General features: G+C 42.4%; 2 protein-coding genes across 6 annotated transcripts; both read right to left on the bottom strand.

Annotated features, from left to right (window-relative positions):
* Nucleotides 1-1,432: 1,432 nt before the first annotated feature.
* Nucleotides 1,433-8,505, bottom strand: LOC117858514 (beta-galactosidase 3). 4 transcript variants are annotated; one of them, XR_004640981.2, is made up of 20 exons: nucleotides 8,170-8,498; nucleotides 7,967-8,062; nucleotides 7,757-7,869; nucleotides 7,606-7,672; nucleotides 7,421-7,513; nucleotides 7,187-7,333; nucleotides 6,599-6,687; nucleotides 6,345-6,450; nucleotides 6,046-6,133; nucleotides 5,847-5,965; nucleotides 5,226-5,390; nucleotides 4,762-4,946; nucleotides 4,486-4,592; nucleotides 4,067-4,176; nucleotides 3,781-3,888; nucleotides 3,488-3,598; nucleotides 3,203-3,414; nucleotides 2,774-3,110; nucleotides 2,152-2,325; nucleotides 1,433-1,884 (listed from the first exon to the last, which is right to left on the bottom strand). XR_004640981.2 is itself a non-coding variant. In XM_034741582.2 (19 exons), exons 1-19 carry the CDS (start codon nucleotides 8,353-8,355, stop codon nucleotides 2,215-2,217), a joined length of 2,550 nt encoding a protein of 849 aa, XP_034597473.1. In that variant the 5' UTR covers nucleotides 8,356-8,498; the 3' UTR covers nucleotides 1,923-2,214. The 4 variants fall into 4 exon arrangements, 2 of the variants coding, with proteins under 2 accessions (XP_034597473.1, XP_034597474.1); XM_034741582.2 differs by lacking the exon at nucleotides 1,433-1,884 and having other exon boundaries at nucleotides 1,923-2,325; XM_034741583.2 differs by lacking the exon at nucleotides 1,433-1,884 and having other exon boundaries at nucleotides 1,923-2,325; nucleotides 4,486-4,589; nucleotides 8,170-8,497.
* A 2,888-nt stretch (nucleotides 8,506-11,393) lies between these two features.
* On the bottom strand, nucleotides 11,394-18,099 carry LOC117855786 (beta-galactosidase 7). Of its 2 annotated transcripts, XM_034738167.2 has the most exons (19): nucleotides 17,675-18,095; nucleotides 16,582-16,677; nucleotides 16,359-16,471; nucleotides 16,140-16,206; nucleotides 15,610-15,702; nucleotides 15,382-15,525; nucleotides 15,191-15,285; nucleotides 15,003-15,111; nucleotides 14,830-14,914; nucleotides 14,231-14,349; nucleotides 13,981-14,142; nucleotides 13,689-13,873; nucleotides 13,490-13,584; nucleotides 13,168-13,280; nucleotides 12,642-12,749; nucleotides 12,455-12,562; nucleotides 12,216-12,361; nucleotides 11,801-12,119; nucleotides 11,394-11,684 (listed from the first exon to the last, which is right to left on the bottom strand). In XM_034738167.2, exons 1-19 carry the CDS (start codon nucleotides 17,894-17,896, stop codon nucleotides 11,574-11,576), a joined length of 2,490 nt encoding a protein of 829 aa, XP_034594058.1. In that variant the 5' UTR covers nucleotides 17,897-18,095; the 3' UTR covers nucleotides 11,394-11,573. The 2 variants fall into 2 exon arrangements, with proteins under 2 accessions (XP_034594058.1, XP_034594060.1); XM_034738169.2 differs by lacking the exons at nucleotides 11,394-11,684; nucleotides 11,801-12,119 and having other exon boundaries at nucleotides 12,226-12,404; nucleotides 12,486-12,562; nucleotides 17,675-18,099.
* Between the last annotated feature and the right edge of the window lie 141 nt (nucleotides 18,100-18,240).

Raw genomic sequence — 18,240 nt, 5'->3', positions numbered from 1 at the left:
GAAACACGACCTGATGCAACCGCAATATACGACATCGTAGTAGCAGGGAATTCCATCACTCGAGTGTCGGCAGATCGGGAAAGATATCTATCAATCGTTCTGCCTAGATCCACCAATTTATGTAGAAGCCCTATTTTTCGATAAAAAAATCCTCTTGGATGTAAACTCTCTTATGTTGGACTGAATAGGGACAGGAACAGCTGATTGACGTTAAGAACAATTTTAAAATGAAGAATAAATATTTGTTCATTATGATCTGCAAAGATGTCACTGCAGAAAAAAGTGCCACTTTTTCTTTATTGCAACGTCACCAGCCTCATCTTCTCCTTCATCAGTGATCAGTCTTCTGACGAGAGGCCTTGTGTTAGTGGATAGCAGAGAGCTATCATGTTCTGGACCCTGCTTATGTATGCAAGGGGGTGTTTGGGTCTTAGCCCCTGTCATATCGAATGTTTGGACACTAATTAGGAGTATTAAATATAGGTTAATTACAAAACTAATTTCACAACCCCTAGGCTAAATCGCGAGACGAATCCATTAAGCCTAATTAGTCCATGATTTGACAATATGGTGCTACAATAAACATTTGCTAATGATGGATTAATTAGGCTTAATAGATTCGTCTCGTGATTTAGCCTAGGGGTTCCGCAATTAGTTTTATAATTAGCTCATGTTTAATCCTCCTAATTAGCATCCGAATATCCGATGTGACACGGACTAAACTTTAGCTCCAGGATCCAGACACCCCATAAATCATCCAACATTGGCTAGTGTTTATAAACTATGTTATGCACGAGCAGTTTGGTTTGTATTGGCTGCTATTAAAGCTCAGAGCAAAGAGATGCTGGGCCTGCCACGCCCATCTACGCTGGATGCTCCAATGTACTCGCTATCTTGGATTAAAATACTGCTTCCAGCGTGGAGTTAAGACATGGATAGCAGCTGAACCCACCCTGGTTATCTTATCTGTACCAGCTACAAGACCAATCTTCGGAAATGCACTTTTAGCTTTTCAGGTAGACAAAAAAATTATCCGTATGCTTTGGCGACAAAATCTGTTCCCAGTTGACTTTACCAAAAAAGAGTCAGAATTTAAAACTCTGATGAGTATTTACTGAGAAAAGGTCTGTAAGTTTGCATTTGTTGATGCCCTAGGGCTATATCAGACAACATGCACGCAAAGTCTGCAGAAGAGGTAAGCTATGCAGGAACAAACGCACGATTTGTCAGTAGTGCCATTTTCCACTAAAAATGCGGTCAGGATTATTCGTTAAACTCATGCTACAGGCCAGAAACTGGGAGAAATGATTCCGTTAGCTGAGATGTCGCCGGCTTGTGATGTAGCCCGTCAAGGCGTCAACGGTGACAGCCCAAGACAACACTGGTTCAGATAAAATCGGAGCAACGCTGATAAGGAAGATACAAGCAGCGATGTACAAACAAGATTGAATTGCACAATTTGCACTGGAGTCCACAAAATTGGGAGTATTCATGTCATCTGGACTACGACTCAGTTTTTTTTTTATAAAGGAGTACGACTCAGTTTAATGGGCGATTGAAGATTTATTCCTACTGCACACTCCGATGTCCGTACAGCACGAACAGATCCCAAGTAGTACGTGACCCAGATGCTACGGCAAATGGGGCACTAAGCTGGAGGTTTCGTCTCCCTCCATCCACAGTCCCGCACTGTGAACCTGCTGGTATCACTGTGGGGAAGCTCATTTGTGTCCCCCAATAGTGAGGAAACGACAAGCCATCTTTCTGACCTAGAATTTATGCGTAGCCTTGCATCATTGTCATTGGCTAATCCAGAAAGTTCATGACGCGACGCAACATTAAGAGGGGGCAATGGAGGGGGCTCTATTCAGTGCGATCTGATACCTGTAACAGAAGGGATGCCAATTCAGAACAGTGTCATGTGCATCGGATCTCCATGGAAGTTCGTTCATGGTTCTCAATCAAACAGTTCATAGAGATCCTGAAATACGATGCATTCGCTAGCAAAGATGATCAGTATCAATCGCTATCCTAACTGTCACCTTTCAGGACTCAGCTTTCAGCAAAGCGAGAGCTCGTGAAGCCATAATCTAAATCTAGGAAGATTTTCAAATCCAGGTTAACATAGCATGTTACGCAACAAGCACCTACAATTTATAATTTTTGATGAGCGCACTTGTAGTGGAACCTGGAATGCATAACAGAGATAGCTCACTAAGAACAGTCCGCTTCGACGGCAAGTGTTTTGGTGACTCCAGGGCATAAATCTTCCCCAAAGCCCCCATCTGACAGGGAGACTGCACAGCTATTGGTGTTCAGACAGGCCTGCCAAGGATAACGGGAAAAAAAACTGTTCAGTAAAAGTACAAAGCTTGATCTGGCAAAAAAAATCTTATCTTAGAAAAACAATCGTACGTGGATCTCTTTAGTGTCATTGTTGATCAGCTCATATGAACCACATGGTTACTTTGGAATTAAAAGTTAACTCTAGATGTTCTACCCAAAAAAACCTGATGGCCCTAAAAGGAAAAGTTCATCCCGATTATGTGGAACTGTAAACCTTAATTTATTCCCAATTGCACTAACACTGCAAAGTCAGAACCCAGGACTGACACTGATCGAATTCCAAGACTAGGTTCATGTGCATTAATCCAAGTCCACATGCATCAACACATCTCAAAAAGTCAAAACTGATGGTCCATCGCTCTGATCCGGAGATCAGATTCATGTGCGCATTTGTGTCATGAATCGAGAATAGCATTGCAAATTTTACCTTCTCAACAACAGATAAGGAGTTCGGGTGGTGGCAGCTTCCCTTTTGGTACGATCTGCAAGTTCCGCTGGGGTTTCCCAAGCTCGCAAACTTTACTGAAGATATATTTTTGCCCTTGGGGCAAGACAACTGCACTTTGGCTGCGGCTGTGGCATCATTTGTGATACTTTTATCCCAGGACTCTAAGTCTATGGAAGGATAGTGCTCTGACACAAAGGAGCATACGCTTGACACAACTCTTCTTGAGAATGTGATCTTCGTGGGATCCCCACCCTTCTCCTCAAAAACAACAAGGGTGTTCTCTGATGGATGAAACCATGACCGTGGGACATGGTACCTAGACCAAGCAAAGCAGACTGTGAAATACAAGACAATATAAGAATAAAATAAAATTAATGCTGTGAACTTTGCCAAATTCCATTGCATTACCATCTCTGAGTTGGCTGTCCACAACCTGTTCTGCACTTGTCTGGATTAAATGCTCCCCTGTAGTTACAACTGGGAGTGCACCTATCATCACTGGAACTAGTCCTGGGCCAATACCTCCCAATGGCATTTCCATTCAACCAAGCCAGGCCTTTCCCCATAGACTGCATGTCTATCCCAACTGGGTCATCTCCTTGTGGAACATCAACATTTACCTAGAAGCTTGTTTCATTAGTAAGATAGGAGGTTGTGGAGCCCTTCTGGAGAATGAAAATAGTAGAAGCTTACCTTGTACCATGTCAAAGGTTGGTTTTTCGGTGGCTCAGATTGTGGTATCCACCGTTTGTTACTTCTCTGATCAGGCTTGAACAAACTATAATATTCCCCTTCCAATCCAATCTATAAATATATGAAGAAAGTAAAAAACATGCATTTTCATCTCAATCTCAGAACATATCAGCACAAAAAAACTCTAATACTTTGTAAAAAAAATATGTTAAATTATATCAAATTCACCATGTAATTTCGAATTGAATTCTTGAATATAAATTTGTCCGGAAAATTTTGAAGAAATACAGCACCTTGTACGCCCAATTATTTGAAGACAAGTCTATGGCTCCATTTTTCAAACCAGAGATGTTCACATTTGTAAAGCCTGCTCCTATCCACTCATAAGAGGGTCCTGCATTCTTAGAGAGTGCATAAAGTCCTAATCAGTATGGAAAACTTTTACTCAAATAAGGTGTATGTTTCTCCTTTTTCCTCTCAGGAGTGTCCCTCACTACATTTGCATGCACAAAGAATAGCAATGTGTAAAGATTTTTCACACAGATAAATCAACAATCATGTTGAGTAACAAGTGCTTACTTGTAAACCAACGGTCATACTCAGAAGGGCAAGTTCATTCTTCCCAGTCCTCAGGTTGATAGGCAATTCCACAGTGAAACTTGATTTTGAACCATTGCCATATGCACTACCTGGAGGAGGTATCCACAACTAGTAACCTTAGAGGAGCTAATAACTAAGAGAAAACTGTGAAACTAACAAGCTAGCGTCTAAGAGTCAGAGGCAATGCAGAAGATGTATCGTTCAGCAGTGATCAGTGATGCTGGTAGAAACATGAAATCTACTTCTCAATGATATATTTTGACCACACAGGAATATATGGCTACTTCGAAGATTCATATGGGCTGAATAGGAACTATGGAAACCTCCCAGCAAAAAACCCACTCAAAATTTAAGTTAAGTGAATAATTTTCACTAGAAAGTAAGAATAAAGAACAAACCTATAAACTCATTATTCAGGAAAGCATGGACCCCATGGCCTTTGGAGTCAATGTTAAGAACAGCATGGCTCCCTTTTGATGGGTAACTTCCATCCACACTAAAACTGCTTATGACATAAAAAACAAACTTAGTCACAGGTAGAACTGGAATGCGCAAAGGATGGTTTGGAGCAAAATCAACTTATAGGATGAATGGACATCTCCAGTCTGGTCAATACCTGTGTAATTCATTAAATACACAATAAGCTTACACGAAAGAGGCTAAAGTAAACCAACCTTGTTGTATACCATAGGTAGTCAGTGGAGTCCTTTGTTGTATTAATATGGTCCACAAATCCATTTTGGACGAAGTCATTTTTACCCCAAATCCCAGTTCTCTCTCTGAAAATGCTCCATCGATCAGATTTTGAAGCTTGCAAACTTTCTGGAACCATAGTCACCATCGAAGTTTGAGATTGCACCTAAAGATCACCAATCAAGAACCAAAAGCTTCAGGCCTCATTTCTTGTTATAAAAATGCCCAACTACAGTGTTTCTCCATAAGCTCATTAACGCTGGAGTATATAAACTATAAGAATCGGACAGTCTGCTACTGGTTACAAGCCTACAAACTTTCTGCCTCTTTTTAATTATTCAGATATTCACTATTTATTTACTGAGAAGAGCATTATCCATTTTATCTAAGAATGCTGAATCTGTTCCTATTCTGAAAAGCGAAAAGCACTAGGAAAATTGAATACCTTTGCAGTGTTGAACACCACATTCTTGCAGTCGGGAAGGATACTAACTGACCAAGCAGGAAGATCATATTTCCTGTTATTGAAAGTGACAATTTTGTCCTTTTCTGGATCAATGTTTGCCAGGAATGCAACACAGCCCCCGGACCGATCGGTGTAAATATCAGCCTGAATTAAAGATTCAATATTAATCTCAAAAGTCAGCAGGATTACGAAAATGTGGGAACTAGGGAAAGAAAAGGAATGGTGATATGCAGTAACACTAACACACAGGCTGAATCAAAGTATGCTGAGAGTTCACAGTGATCTAATAAAGCAGCCTTAGTGGAGTAAACATTAGTGCCATGTACAACATTAGCTATTAAGAATTTAGAAAGGTTGAACTTAAAATGACATGTAACTGATCTAAACACGTTGCATTTAACTAGATTACATTATTAGCCCACAAGTTATAACCCCAAGAAAACAAAGTTTATCTCCTGTTTAGGTCCCAGGGAAAAATAAGAATTTAGAAAGGTTGAACTTATATTGACATGCAAGTATGTAACTGACCAAAAACACATTGCACTTAACTGGATTACATTGTTAGCTCACACGTTGTAACCCCAAGACAATAAAGCTTACCTCTTGTTTAGGTCCCAGGGAAAGAAAAGTTGTGTTTCCATAAAGCAAGGCATGCTCGCACAATTTTATAGATTTGTGAAGCTCCCTCAGATGCGCCCACTTTGGAAATCTCCTAAGACCTGAGTTTCAGATCAATTAACAACGGTAAGATGGTCTGAGGCTAAAGATCATTGATGGGATAAGAGCAACAGAGCCTAACCATATTCATCAATTGGTGCATCATAGTCATAGCTAGTTGTAATGAATGGGCCCCCAGTAGTGCGACCAAAGTTTGTTCCACCATGGTACTTCAAAAGGATAGCAGAAACTTGGGTCAACTTTCGGTACTATGAAACTTCACTTTTTACCAGGTAGACGTACTGAATAATTGTGATTTCACTATTTCTGATGCTTGACTCTGTCTAGCAGAATACAGTGCTTTTAGCAACTTATAATATGAAAAAGAACCGATACTCAAATCTTTATCATGTTAGAATATGAGTAATGCAGCAGAATTACCATATAGTAATTCTGAACACTGCCACCTTTCTCAAAAAAACGTGCAACGGCAAACGCAACGTCTTCAGGTGGTCTGTGGGGATTACTTTCACCAAACGTCTGGAACCTACACAAACATAGAAATTGATAAATAGTAGCAGATCAATTTACTTCAATTTTGAGAATGAAGGAGAAACGATGAAAATGGTGTGCACGATTTGTTCCATACTATGTTATCAACAACATCGTTTCTATAGAAGTATGCAAAATATTACCATCCTGGCCAATTCTCAGTCCACATTTTTGGCTTGGTTGGTGAATTTGGCTGGAATGTATCGCAGTAGAATCCATTGCACGTGTTTATCTGCAAATATCAATTTGAATGCATGAACAATCTGGTAGTGCATTGGAAATAGTTGATCTACCCAGCATCTTCCTATTACTCTCCCTCCGTTTCAATGTAGAAGGCCCGGTTCGACCCAGCATGGTCTTCAAACTTAGACTTTGATGTATAATTTCTCTTACACTATAATATTTGTAACAACAAAATCATAACCATAAGATTGTACTTCAAATATGAATCAAATTACATCACTTTTGCATAACAAAATGTATATCTTGTAAGGCTAATTGTTAGTTTAAGATTATGAGTTTTGACAATCGAAATGAGTGTGCGCCTTATAAAAGGAAACTCAAGAGCATGTGTGACTTGTGACTTGTGTCAATCCAAGAGTTTTTTAATAAAAAATTTGCAACTTTAGCGACTGTATGATTGGCGAAGCAAATCATGTTCTTTTTTAAAACAAGCAAATCATGTTTTAACTGCTAATAGAACAGTCGGGCATTGGATGAAATAAACTAACCACGGGATCGGGAGCATCAGACTCCTGGCACATTATCCAAGGGACACCAGTGTTCTGAGCAACGGCCATACTAGCTGCCCACATCGCGTATGCCTTGCCACCAGGTCCATATGATTGTTCATAATAATCTCCATATTCATTTTCTATCTGTGACGTATGAATATGACTGCCGGTAAGCTTGTTTCTTGAGAAAACATCAAACTGAATGAAAAATACTAGATCAACTATTATGACCTGAGCTAGGATAATATTCCCTCCCTGTGAAGCGAAGAGCTGCTCTTTCTTCATCATATTCACGATGTATGTCGTGAAGCTCTGCATATGGCTCTGCATCCGGAAAAGTCACTACAGTTAGCACCAAACTGGCAAACTAGAACAAGTACCACAGAAACTCTATGATATTCACATGTCCACCGCACCTTGAATGGCTCATTGCTCGTACGGAAGACCGTTCCTGGCACGTAATGCAGCCACACCGGCACGCCTCTGAAATATGATACACATATTGAACATCAGGAAAACGGAAACAGCGTAACAGAGCAATCGTAATTGTGAACAAAGGAAGATGACCCAAAGTTCCACTCGGCGGCGACGAACGGCCCGATGCGCAGGATCAAGAGGAGGCCGGCGTCCTTGACGACCTTAACGAATCGCACCAGGTCGAACCGGTCCTCGAAGTAGTACTGCAACCCAACGAAATTCACCACATGGAAACCCCACATTGTTCAGAAAGTAAAATAACAGCAGAACAACGCTCGATTCTGAAGGGCCCGCGCGAACCTGGCCTGGGGCGATCTCATGGCCGTTCCAGAACACGTAGGTCTCAATGCAGTCGGCGCCGCCGTCCTTGGCCTCGGCCACCAGCTTGGGCCACATCTGCGGGCACGGGTGCCGCAAAGTTACTACTGCTGAGTGCTGATGCGGCTACGATGTCGATGAGTGCGCACGCGTAGAGGCTTGGTGTCGCGAGGGGGCCCACGTACCTCGGGGACGCTGCGGGGGTAGTGGATGGCGGTGGAGATGAGGAGGCGGCGGCGACCGGCGATGATGAGGGAGCGGTGGTCGTACGTCACATTGGAGGCGGCGTCGAGCGACGGCAGCAGCAGCAGCAGCATCAACAGTAGCAGGCACGGAAGTGCGGAGGAGGAGGCCGCGGCGGCGGCGGCCATGGTCGGAGCTGAGCGTGTACGGAGCACGGTGTTGGCGGAGGTGGACGGTGGTATTAATAGCGGTACGCGGCGTGGAGTGAGAGCGAAGTGTGGTGGCCGAGGACGGACAGGGGAACGCCGCGGCGGGGGGAGTGTTTCGGTGGGGGACAGCGATGCGCGAGGCAGAGCAGAATTATTGCATGGGACGAGGATTTTGGGGCTTGCCGCGCCGTGGGATTGGGTGCGGCAGGTGTCGCGGTGTGCCGTGCCCACCGTGCGTGAACGGCCAACCCCGGCCCGCCGGCGGCGTTCCGCTTCCGCCAAAAATGAGAAAGGTGAAAATGTCTCTGCTCCGTGACCTCCGTTACACGATGACGAGGCGGATGCCGTCACGCGGACGGCCAAGGCCAACCGCACGCCCGTGTACGACGAGCTGGCCGGCCGCCGGTGGGCCTGCTGCGTGCTGCCGACGGTTTCGCGGCGCGGGGCGCGCGGCAGGATCCCACGATCCTGGTGGCGGAACGGCCGATGCTGCGGATGCAGGAGGAAATGCCGGGGCACGGCCGGGGCCGGCCGCAGGATTGTTGCGTTTGGATTGGGCGCGCGCAGCGGATTGTGTGGGGATGGACATGGATGAGCCTGTCAGCCTGACCAACACCGACACGGCGCAGGGAACCGTGGAGCGACTCGGCGTCGCCGCGCATGTGACCTTGGTCTGGGCTGGTCAGAGCAGGCGACCCATGCTCCTGGCCCCCACGGGCCACGGCATCGGCGGTGCACGCGTGGTGTGCAGTGCAGTGTGCAGGAGATAACGATGTGGCCGTACGGGACAGCTGGTTCAAAAGATCAGAGAACTCTGTCTTTGCTTGATTTTGACAAAAAAAAGAAAAGCATTTTTGGGTTGTTCTCAGCGGAAAACTGAGCTACAAAGACTACTGCCCGACTGCTAGTACTTTCTGCTATTCAAATTGAGCATCTTGTTAGGTGGATGAAGTTCGGGATAAAATCCAATCCTAAATTAGTTCGGTACTTTTCATAAGCCGTGCCTTAGTGCATGGCATTATGACAAGTTGACAATCGTATGATGCTGCCAAGCTGGAGGGTATCACTTGATAGATTCATCTAGCGTTCATCTTTTTGAACAATATCTAGCGCTCATCTGCATTGAAAAAACCTTTCACGCTTTACTTTATATTCTACTAATATTCTTTCTTTGTATCCTAATGTCATAATTTTGTGGCTTAGTAGATATACCAATCGCTCCGCTATGCAAATTGACGGGCAGGTAGATCACACTCGTAGAGCTTGTTTGCTTAGGGTAAAGCTTTTTCAAAAAGATGCTTCTAACTTTTGACTCTAGGAGCCTTCCAAAAAAACATGTGGTTTCTTTGGCAACCTTATTTTTAAAGGGCTAGCTACTGGCGTTTGAGTGAATGAAATGCTAATGTCTGAAATACCCTGACCATTTTAATACATATTTTTTTATTTGCAGGATGTTTCCCATCACTATATTCATCTTGATCCTTCTCAAAAGAAAAGTGATTTAGGAACACGTCTACTTTTCACGAATCAAACTGAAAAAATGATATGATCATCTAGTTAAAATCAGGATGAGATCCAATTCTAAACAATTTCAATGGTTTTATCTGAGAATGTATGGTAGTATGGAGTGGGCACATAATGACACTACTCCTTGTAAACAAAGTAGGACACTATGATAATTATGAGAAGTTGCCAACCCACGAGAGGTTCCCCAAGCTTAATGTAATCTCTAATTCTTAATGTATATCCAACTAGCATTCTTCCTACTTTTACACATATAGCTTTTACATATCTATCTACAGCTCTATGTTAACTTTAAACCTCTACTTGCAACTTTTAGTCATCTTTGACAAATATAGCCACCCCAACTTTAGCTTGCCTTTGTTCTTGATCCAATCAATATGTATAACTATAGTAATTATTGAAGGACAAGTGGATTCTTCTACTTTATGTTTGGATCCACATAGATTGTGGACTTACTAAACTGCGGAATCCAGCTTGTCATCTGAATATCCTAGATTGTGGTCTAGGTTTTACAATCCACTAATTTGTGGAATCGTACAAATTGCCTCATCCTAGCTTTACTAGTCTGTGAGATAACCACACTCAATATGGGTGAATCCAAACAGAACAACAATTCATAATCTATAAAGGTAGCTTTCACAGTCTAGGGTAGATTTTAAAGACCCTTAGTCCATGCGGAACCACTGCAACTATTGCAACGACTGATGGGCAAGTGACCAATGCCCAGTTTGTTTCCGATTATAAGCAGTTTATGGGTGAAAATAAGCAAGAATCCCACCAAACACCTTGCTTATTTTTTCAGATTCTCACTTATGTGATAAGCCGCTTCAGAGATTTGGACTATAAGAAGCGAAAAACGAAAAGCGAGAAATTTTTTGCTATAATCCAAGCATGGCTGAGAAAAGCGGAAACAAACAGGCTCAAGTGTGCCCTTCTACCGTAGGGGATGCTTAATCCATGTGCACAAGTCTAAATAGATTTAGAATTAGAATAATGGGGAATATTTCACTATTGAAGCTTGCGACTAAACCATTATAGGTTAAATCCGCACATAAGCTCGGTGCAACGCTGTGTAAAATCGCATATATAACCGTAAATGTAGTGGTAGTTTATTCAGTTTCATTCAAAATAAAAATATTTATATTTAGCATTGAGAAGGGGAAAAGTGGTTTTTTCGTCTTGTTCCCACGGGCCACGATCGCAGGAGACTGCTTTTAGTTTCTCCTGGTGGGCCTGGGCCACTGGTTCAGCGAGCGCGTCAGAGCGATTGCCAATCCGTGGCACCTCCTACGATGGGCGGCGGCGGAGGCGGCGGCGCATATTACCATTTACCTTCAACGGTCACCATCACCAGTCACCATACAGGTAGTACAACCATCATTTGATCCTCACACATTAAGCAGAACCTGCATTGCGTGTAGTTGAATTGCTTTCCTCAAATCTCATCAGAGCCTGCATATGATGGAATTTAGAGCGGGAAAATGACAGGAGAATGAGCTGCCTTCCCGGCGAGTCCAACAATATTTTCGCATTGAAGTGGTGCGTGCCTTCAGTAATCCTACTCCTTAATTTACCCCTACGGAATTGTTTCTCTCCTATATATAATGTCTGTACAAATCATAGTTCTTTGTGACGACTATTCACACCATGAGTGAAGTGCTTTTGACTTATCTTTATCCACAAATCGCCACAACAGAAAGGGATTTTGCAATTCCGGGGCATGGGTCAGCTCCAAACTTGGCTGCCCGTACTGGAACGGCGCACTTCCTTCTGCCTAGGCAAGCCTGAAAGAACAAAACAGGTATTTCTGTTGTCAGGCTTTTGTGCTTTGTGGCAGCACCTTGGTAATATTGTACTTTGATGGCATTAGCATGTAGCTTGTGAGGCAGTAGAATTTTACATTCTTCACGACGAATTCCGACATTTCTGCGTGGCAACTTCCATGGCAGCTCCGTCCAGACTCTCTGCAGTCTTCGACGGGGTTTCCATAGCTTGCAAACTCAATATCCGTAATGCGTTTGCCTTTCTGGCACCGGAGATGAACTGCTGGATGATTTTCACGTGACAAGAGTGATGGGGTAGAGAACTCGCTGACGCTACCATAGATTCTGGTAACAGACACTGTGTTCACTGTTATCTGTAGTGGGTCGCCACCAATTTCCTCCATGAGGACAAGGAGGTTATCTCCAGACTTCAGAAAACGCCGTGGTATATGGTACCTTAAGAAAGACAGTCAACCAAGACATTTCACATTCGCCTGATATGATTGGAGAAAAGGAATTTGCTTTACAGTATGAACTAGCTAGAGTACCGACAGGGATTGAGAAGGTAGCCCACTGGGGGTTTTGAAGGAGACCCAGTACCGTCCAATGCTCTCTCCATTGATCCACACTTCACCCTTTCCCATACTGCTTAGGTTCAGTGTCACAGGGTCGTTGCCCCATGGTGTGTCAAATGTTGTCTGTTAAACAACAATAATTCTCCCAAGCTGTTGGTTACAGGCACTAGAGAATAAATATGCAAGTTCATCAGGACCAGTATACGTCTTATGTACCTTATACCAGATAAGTGGAAGATGCATGGACCTGTCAATTGCAGTCCATTCTGCACGAGATGATCCTTCAGATGTGTACACTTTATTTATTTCTCCAGATAAGCCAACCTGCACACAGCACGATTGAAAATGAGCATGTATGCTGATCTATCAAATTTAGAACCAATGTTGACCTGAGTTGGTTTACTTGGTGTTTCCACATCTCATTGTTCATAGAGCATGGTCGCTGCTGTCTTCGTTTTATGCTCACTTTCCGGATTCCAAAGATTCTTCTCTCCATGTAAGCACCAGAGTCCTTTCATGGTGGATGAAAACTCAAGTTAATGCAAATTCTAGGTATGTGCCTGCATAGTTTCTTGGTTTACAAATTTAAAATACTTATGTGGAGTCCTTGGACTTTCTTTCCCCCCCTTTTCCCTTTTGGGTCATTAGGTATCGGTTCAGAAAAATAAGCAGAATTGCTGGTAATCTGCTTTCGTTGTTTAACTAGCTGTTCCATATGTTCTTAACCTAATTAGTTTTCTCTCTCTTTTTGTGTTGCTTTTCAGCTTTGTTCATATAGACTCGAAATCTGAATGGTATTAGCTGTGGATAAATAACATAAGCCATGGCTCTAGTCATTTAATTATCGCAAAGCAACACAACCAAATGACAATAAGTTAACTTTTGTTTTTTTTTGAGCATATAGAAGAATAATCTGAGAGTGATTGTACCGGTGACCCAACCATGACACATAGCAGCGATATGGAGTTTCGCCCTTCCCGTAGCAAAATAGGCGCCTTAAGAACAATATTGCCCGGTTTGTCATGACTCCCGTGCACAATTCCTACCACAATATGGAAAAGATGTCAAATATAAATACAGTTAAAAATAGTTCAACATTCATTAATAAATTTTTTTTACGTAAATACAGCAAGGGAGACCCCCGCTGTGCAGGATAACTTAGCCTAGCCTGAATAATATTACTACTTCTACTTTAATTGTGTACTCCATAAGTCCCTGTAAATGCAAATGAGGGTGTATTTATGTCCTTACCAACATAATCATTGTTGATGAAAGCATGTAAAATATGTGCATGTGCCTCAACATTAAGCACTAACTGGCCATTCCCACTTCGTCTATAATTGTATCTGCATGATTTTCACAATTATATGGTTAACATAAGGCTCAGGAAAGTACTAGAAACCAGGGCAAATACTGAGTGGTATTTTTTTGCTGAAGATGTTAATCTTACGTGGTGAGGTACCAGAGATAGTCTGTTTCATCTTTTGTAGTTGAGAGGTGCTCGTAAAGCTGGTTTCCGACATGCGAGATATTGCTTGGTGACGTAGGAATTGGTTCTTTGAATGTCTTCCACCTATCAACATGATTTAGAGACTGCACTACTTTTGCTGTTCGTAAACCATGTTGAGCATTTATCTGCCAATAAATTTTTGGATGACAAGCATTTTAGATCTTCGGTAGGCGCCTCTAAAAAAGATCTTCAGTAAGTGAACATTTTAGTTTCATGAATGTAATCTGCGCACCTTGCCTGTTTCAAATACTAGTTCCCTGCATTGCGAAAGGATACTGATTGATTTAGGAGCTAGCTGGAACACCTCTTCACCAAATTGAATGGTTGATATCTTATGCTTGTCAAAGTTTACCAGGAAAGCCACACACTCAGACTCTGTTGCAAAAACATGCCCCTGCGATACGCCAACATTTTCCCAGTTAGATTGATGAAAATATAGTAATTTATTGGAAATATAATATGCCAAGTTACTTTAATTTCACCTCTTGCTGTTGACCAAATGAATGATTAGAATATGCTCCCCAAAGTAATGGCTCTGCAGACTGCTTTACTGCAGCATGCAGTTCTCTTAGATGAGCCCATGTCGGTTGCCATATTAATCCTGGATGTATAATTGTTACTTTTAACAGATATTATCCAAATATTGGTTTTCTTATGAGAGAAATGTAATCAGTGAGTACTTGAATACTGGATAAAATTCGGTAGGAAACTCTTTCTTCCAAGTTCCAACTGCTACAAGGTGTATTGATGTACAGTATAAGGAGAAAATGGGAAGTAATATAGACCAGCAATGCTGCAAATTTAAGGCTTCTGCCAGTGGGCATGAAGAGATTCTGCACCAAAGCCACCAAATGGTAGTCCTAGAAAGGCATCAGCAGATGTTATGGAGCATCAGTTACTTTCTAGATATGCTATATGGTCTGCCATTTTGGGCTTTACATGATCTTATACAATGGTTCGATGACCCTTCTTGGTAAATTGTGTTCATATTATGTTCTTGTTAGGATATTTCATACAATAAAAAGGTGCTGTTACAAAGTTTCAGCAGCATCAGGCAAGTAAAATGTGGTTACCTACTTACCATATTCATCGAGGGGAGCTCCATCATAGTAGCTTGTTGTTACATAGGAAGATGCAAACCTTCCAAAGTTTGTTCCACCATGGTACTACATCATAAATCTTAACTCATGTTAGAAGACTAAAACAAGCGTTAAGAGAATCTTTTGAATCAAGTCCATAGCTTCATTGTTCTACCATGTAGTAATTTACAAAGCTTCCTTTCTTTCTTGCTATAAACAGTGCTACGGCAAAGGCAAGGTCTGCTGCTGATCTATATCTTTGATCCTGACCATATACAGGATAGCTGTATGCAGGAGAAATATGTGTTAACATATGGAGAGTGGTAGAAATCATAGAAGAAAAGCATGAGGTTTATGCCGCACCGAGATGTCCAATTTTCTGTCCACAAAGCTGGCTTGTTTGGTGAATTTGGGCCTAGAAATGTTTCCCCACAGATGAGCCCATTGCAGGTATTAATCTAGCCATGTAATCAATGTTGCATTGATTTTCAAAAATCATATTCCCAATTTATAAATCACTATAATGGTACAAATATGGTCACTGAGTCACTGACAATTGGAGATGGGGCATCATCCTGCTTACACATCATCCATGGAACACCTGTCTGCAGATTTACTGCCATTGCTGCTGCCCAATGAACATAAGGTGGTCCTTTTGAATGGAATGCTGCCTCTACCAGCTTATATTCATTCTCAATCTGCAAGGTTAATTGAAATTTTACATAGCAATCACCTTATGTAGATTTAAAAGGAGAAGCATTCTTAGTTTCAATTTAACTGACCTGTGATATGATTATGGGGCCTCCTTGTGGGTAGAACAGTCGTTCATCCTTCATCAGGTTCACTATTTTTGTAACAAATTTTTGCATATGCCTCTGCATGTTATATATGGATAGTGTACGATGACAAAAAATCACAGTATAAACATGAATTACTTCTAGATAAGCTGCTCATCAAGTTGAATCTGTTCACTTTATCCCTCTTTGCTTTTTCTTTTTTTTTTATTTCTTCTTCTTTTGGTTAACAAGAGTTTGTAACTTAGGTGAAAACATGCTCTTCTCACACCATGTATGACACATTGACACTTGTACCTGGTCAAAAATTGGGTACCTTTTTGTCACTTGCTTAAATTATTTTATGACACTTTGATTATACTAATGGACTGTTAAGAGTACTGCAGTTGTTTTGTTTTACAACAGTGAATGGCGAAATTATGCTGAGAGAAGGTAAATTGAATTGTTAACCATGAAAAGGAAGAATGGAAACAAGAGATTATCCTTATATCTGAAGTATGCAGTTCCAAACAGGATACCTTGAAGGGTTCATTGTCACATCTGAAAGTAATGTTTGGGATGTCACGTAACCAAAACGGTAAGCCTCTGCACGAATAGAAGAAATTCAGTATGGAACTGAGTTCATTTCTTGGTTTGAATTACTTAGAGTTCAAGAAAGCTATAACTATAATTGCCTAGCGCATAGTGGAAATCAAAATCTTGTTTGCGCATCGGAAATGAATTTCATGCTTTCATACCCGTATTTCCACTCCGACTCGATGAAGGGACCGACTCTTAGGCTTACATAGAGGCCTTGGGCATGGATTTCTCTGATGAATTTCACCAGATCATATCTCCCCTCGAAGTTATACTGATCCAGAAAGAGATATGTAGACTTCATCGTTACGAAACACAGAAGTGGTACATAAATCCTGACAGGTATGTAAGTTAGGCCTAGGAAATTGCATATACAGCACATACCTGGCCTTGAAGAGGCTCATGAACGTTCCAGAAGACATATGTTTGGATGACATCCAGGCCACCTTTCTTGGCTTTTGCTATGAGGTCTGGCCACATCTGTTAATTTTATTGCACATTGGTATAAGGAATGAAGTTTTATGCTTCATATGATTCAGTATGCTTAAGGGCTTCATATATAAAGTATGAAGGTGTTGTAATTTGACTGAGTAAAGAAACTTGCACTCGTCATATCTTTCAGAAATTTTGCTTCACGAAATGCTTGAAATGCTTCGGTATTTTGTATTGTTAGTTCATTAGCTTGCGAAATGACAACTGTACCTGTCTGTCTTCCATGTTATGAAATGGTGTAATGTGGTACACAGTATACAAGCAAAATATATTCTGCAAGATTACAATTTACAAGTGAACGGGTTGAGTCCGACGCACCTATTTCGGCTTTATCAAGTGGCTGGAGAAAAGAGGATCGCACTACCTCTGCATAGAACACTACAAAATCTATTTTGGGATGTTATCCTCCTTACCGTTAAAAACAAAAGCTAATCATGGATTTCAAAGGCAAATTCGAAATGGTACATTTAATCAAGATTTTGCATTGGCCTACGGTTTTCAGCTTCAATTGGTTCCTCCTACCTGTGTGGCTGTGTGCACTTGCCAGCAGTTCACACGGTTTTCTCATGGGCTACCAGCTCTCTAACGCCATGAAATAAATATCGCCATTTTTCTGTCTATTTTTAATTAGATGAACCGCTCTTGTTTTATCAGGTAGGAAGGCGAGCAGTCGAGAGTCGTGACCAAGATTATTTACTCGGGGAGCGGTGGGCATGCATGGCCTGTGATCTCAGATCTTACGGTTTCATCGAGCAGTAAAGAGCACCGTATGTCCTGTCGGTTGCAAGATTGCAATTGTCTAGAAAATTTACGGTGCGCTAGCTGGCAAAGCTGAAGATCGCAGGTCGAGTTCAGATTTTGGAGAGAGCGAAATTTGGATGCAAACAAGATGAACTTCACAGATCACAACGATCCGTAGGGCACGTTGACACGCTTGAGTGCACGAGCATGGTATGATGCTTCCGGCCACAGCAACATTGTGTACCTCAGGAGTGCTTCGAGGGTAGTGCATGTCGCCGGAGAAGAGCATCCTCCTGGCGCCGTCCAGGATCAGGGCCCTGCCGTCGTACGTCACCTCTACTCTGCGGCCCGCCGCCGTCCCGTTGCCTCTCTCCTCCTCGGTGCCCCAAGCTCTCCCCGCCGCAGCCAACGCCGCTAGCGCCGCGAGGACCACCACCACGGCCACCGTCGCGTCGTCGCCGGGCATCTTCTCCGCCCGTCTCCTTGTCACTGCCGCTGCTGTTGCTCTGCGTGCGTAGGCTCCTCTCTCATCGCGCGTGACCGCGCGCGCGTGTATATATAGCCGTTCAGCCCCGGTCGAGAGCAACCTCGTCGAGGTAGGTTGCGGTTTGCGAAATGCAGGGGATGTGGTAGGTTGCGAGGCTCACAGACATGCGCCATCGCCCCAAAAGTATGCACGGTTTGGTTTGGTTGAATGTAACGTAATCACGTTATAGATGGTATTCAATTTGTTTATTTTCAATCATTGAATATTGTAATCAAATCCTACCTCTATATAAGTCTGTTCCTCCTCCGCAAATTAGAAAACAC

Source organism: Setaria viridis, chromosome 5 (assembly GCF_005286985.2).
Source record: "Setaria viridis chromosome 5, Setaria_viridis_v4.0, whole genome shotgun sequence".
Classification (NCBI taxonomy): Eukaryota; Viridiplantae; Streptophyta; class Magnoliopsida; order Poales; family Poaceae; genus Setaria; species Setaria viridis.
This window is presented reverse-complemented; position numbering and strand designations above follow the sequence as displayed.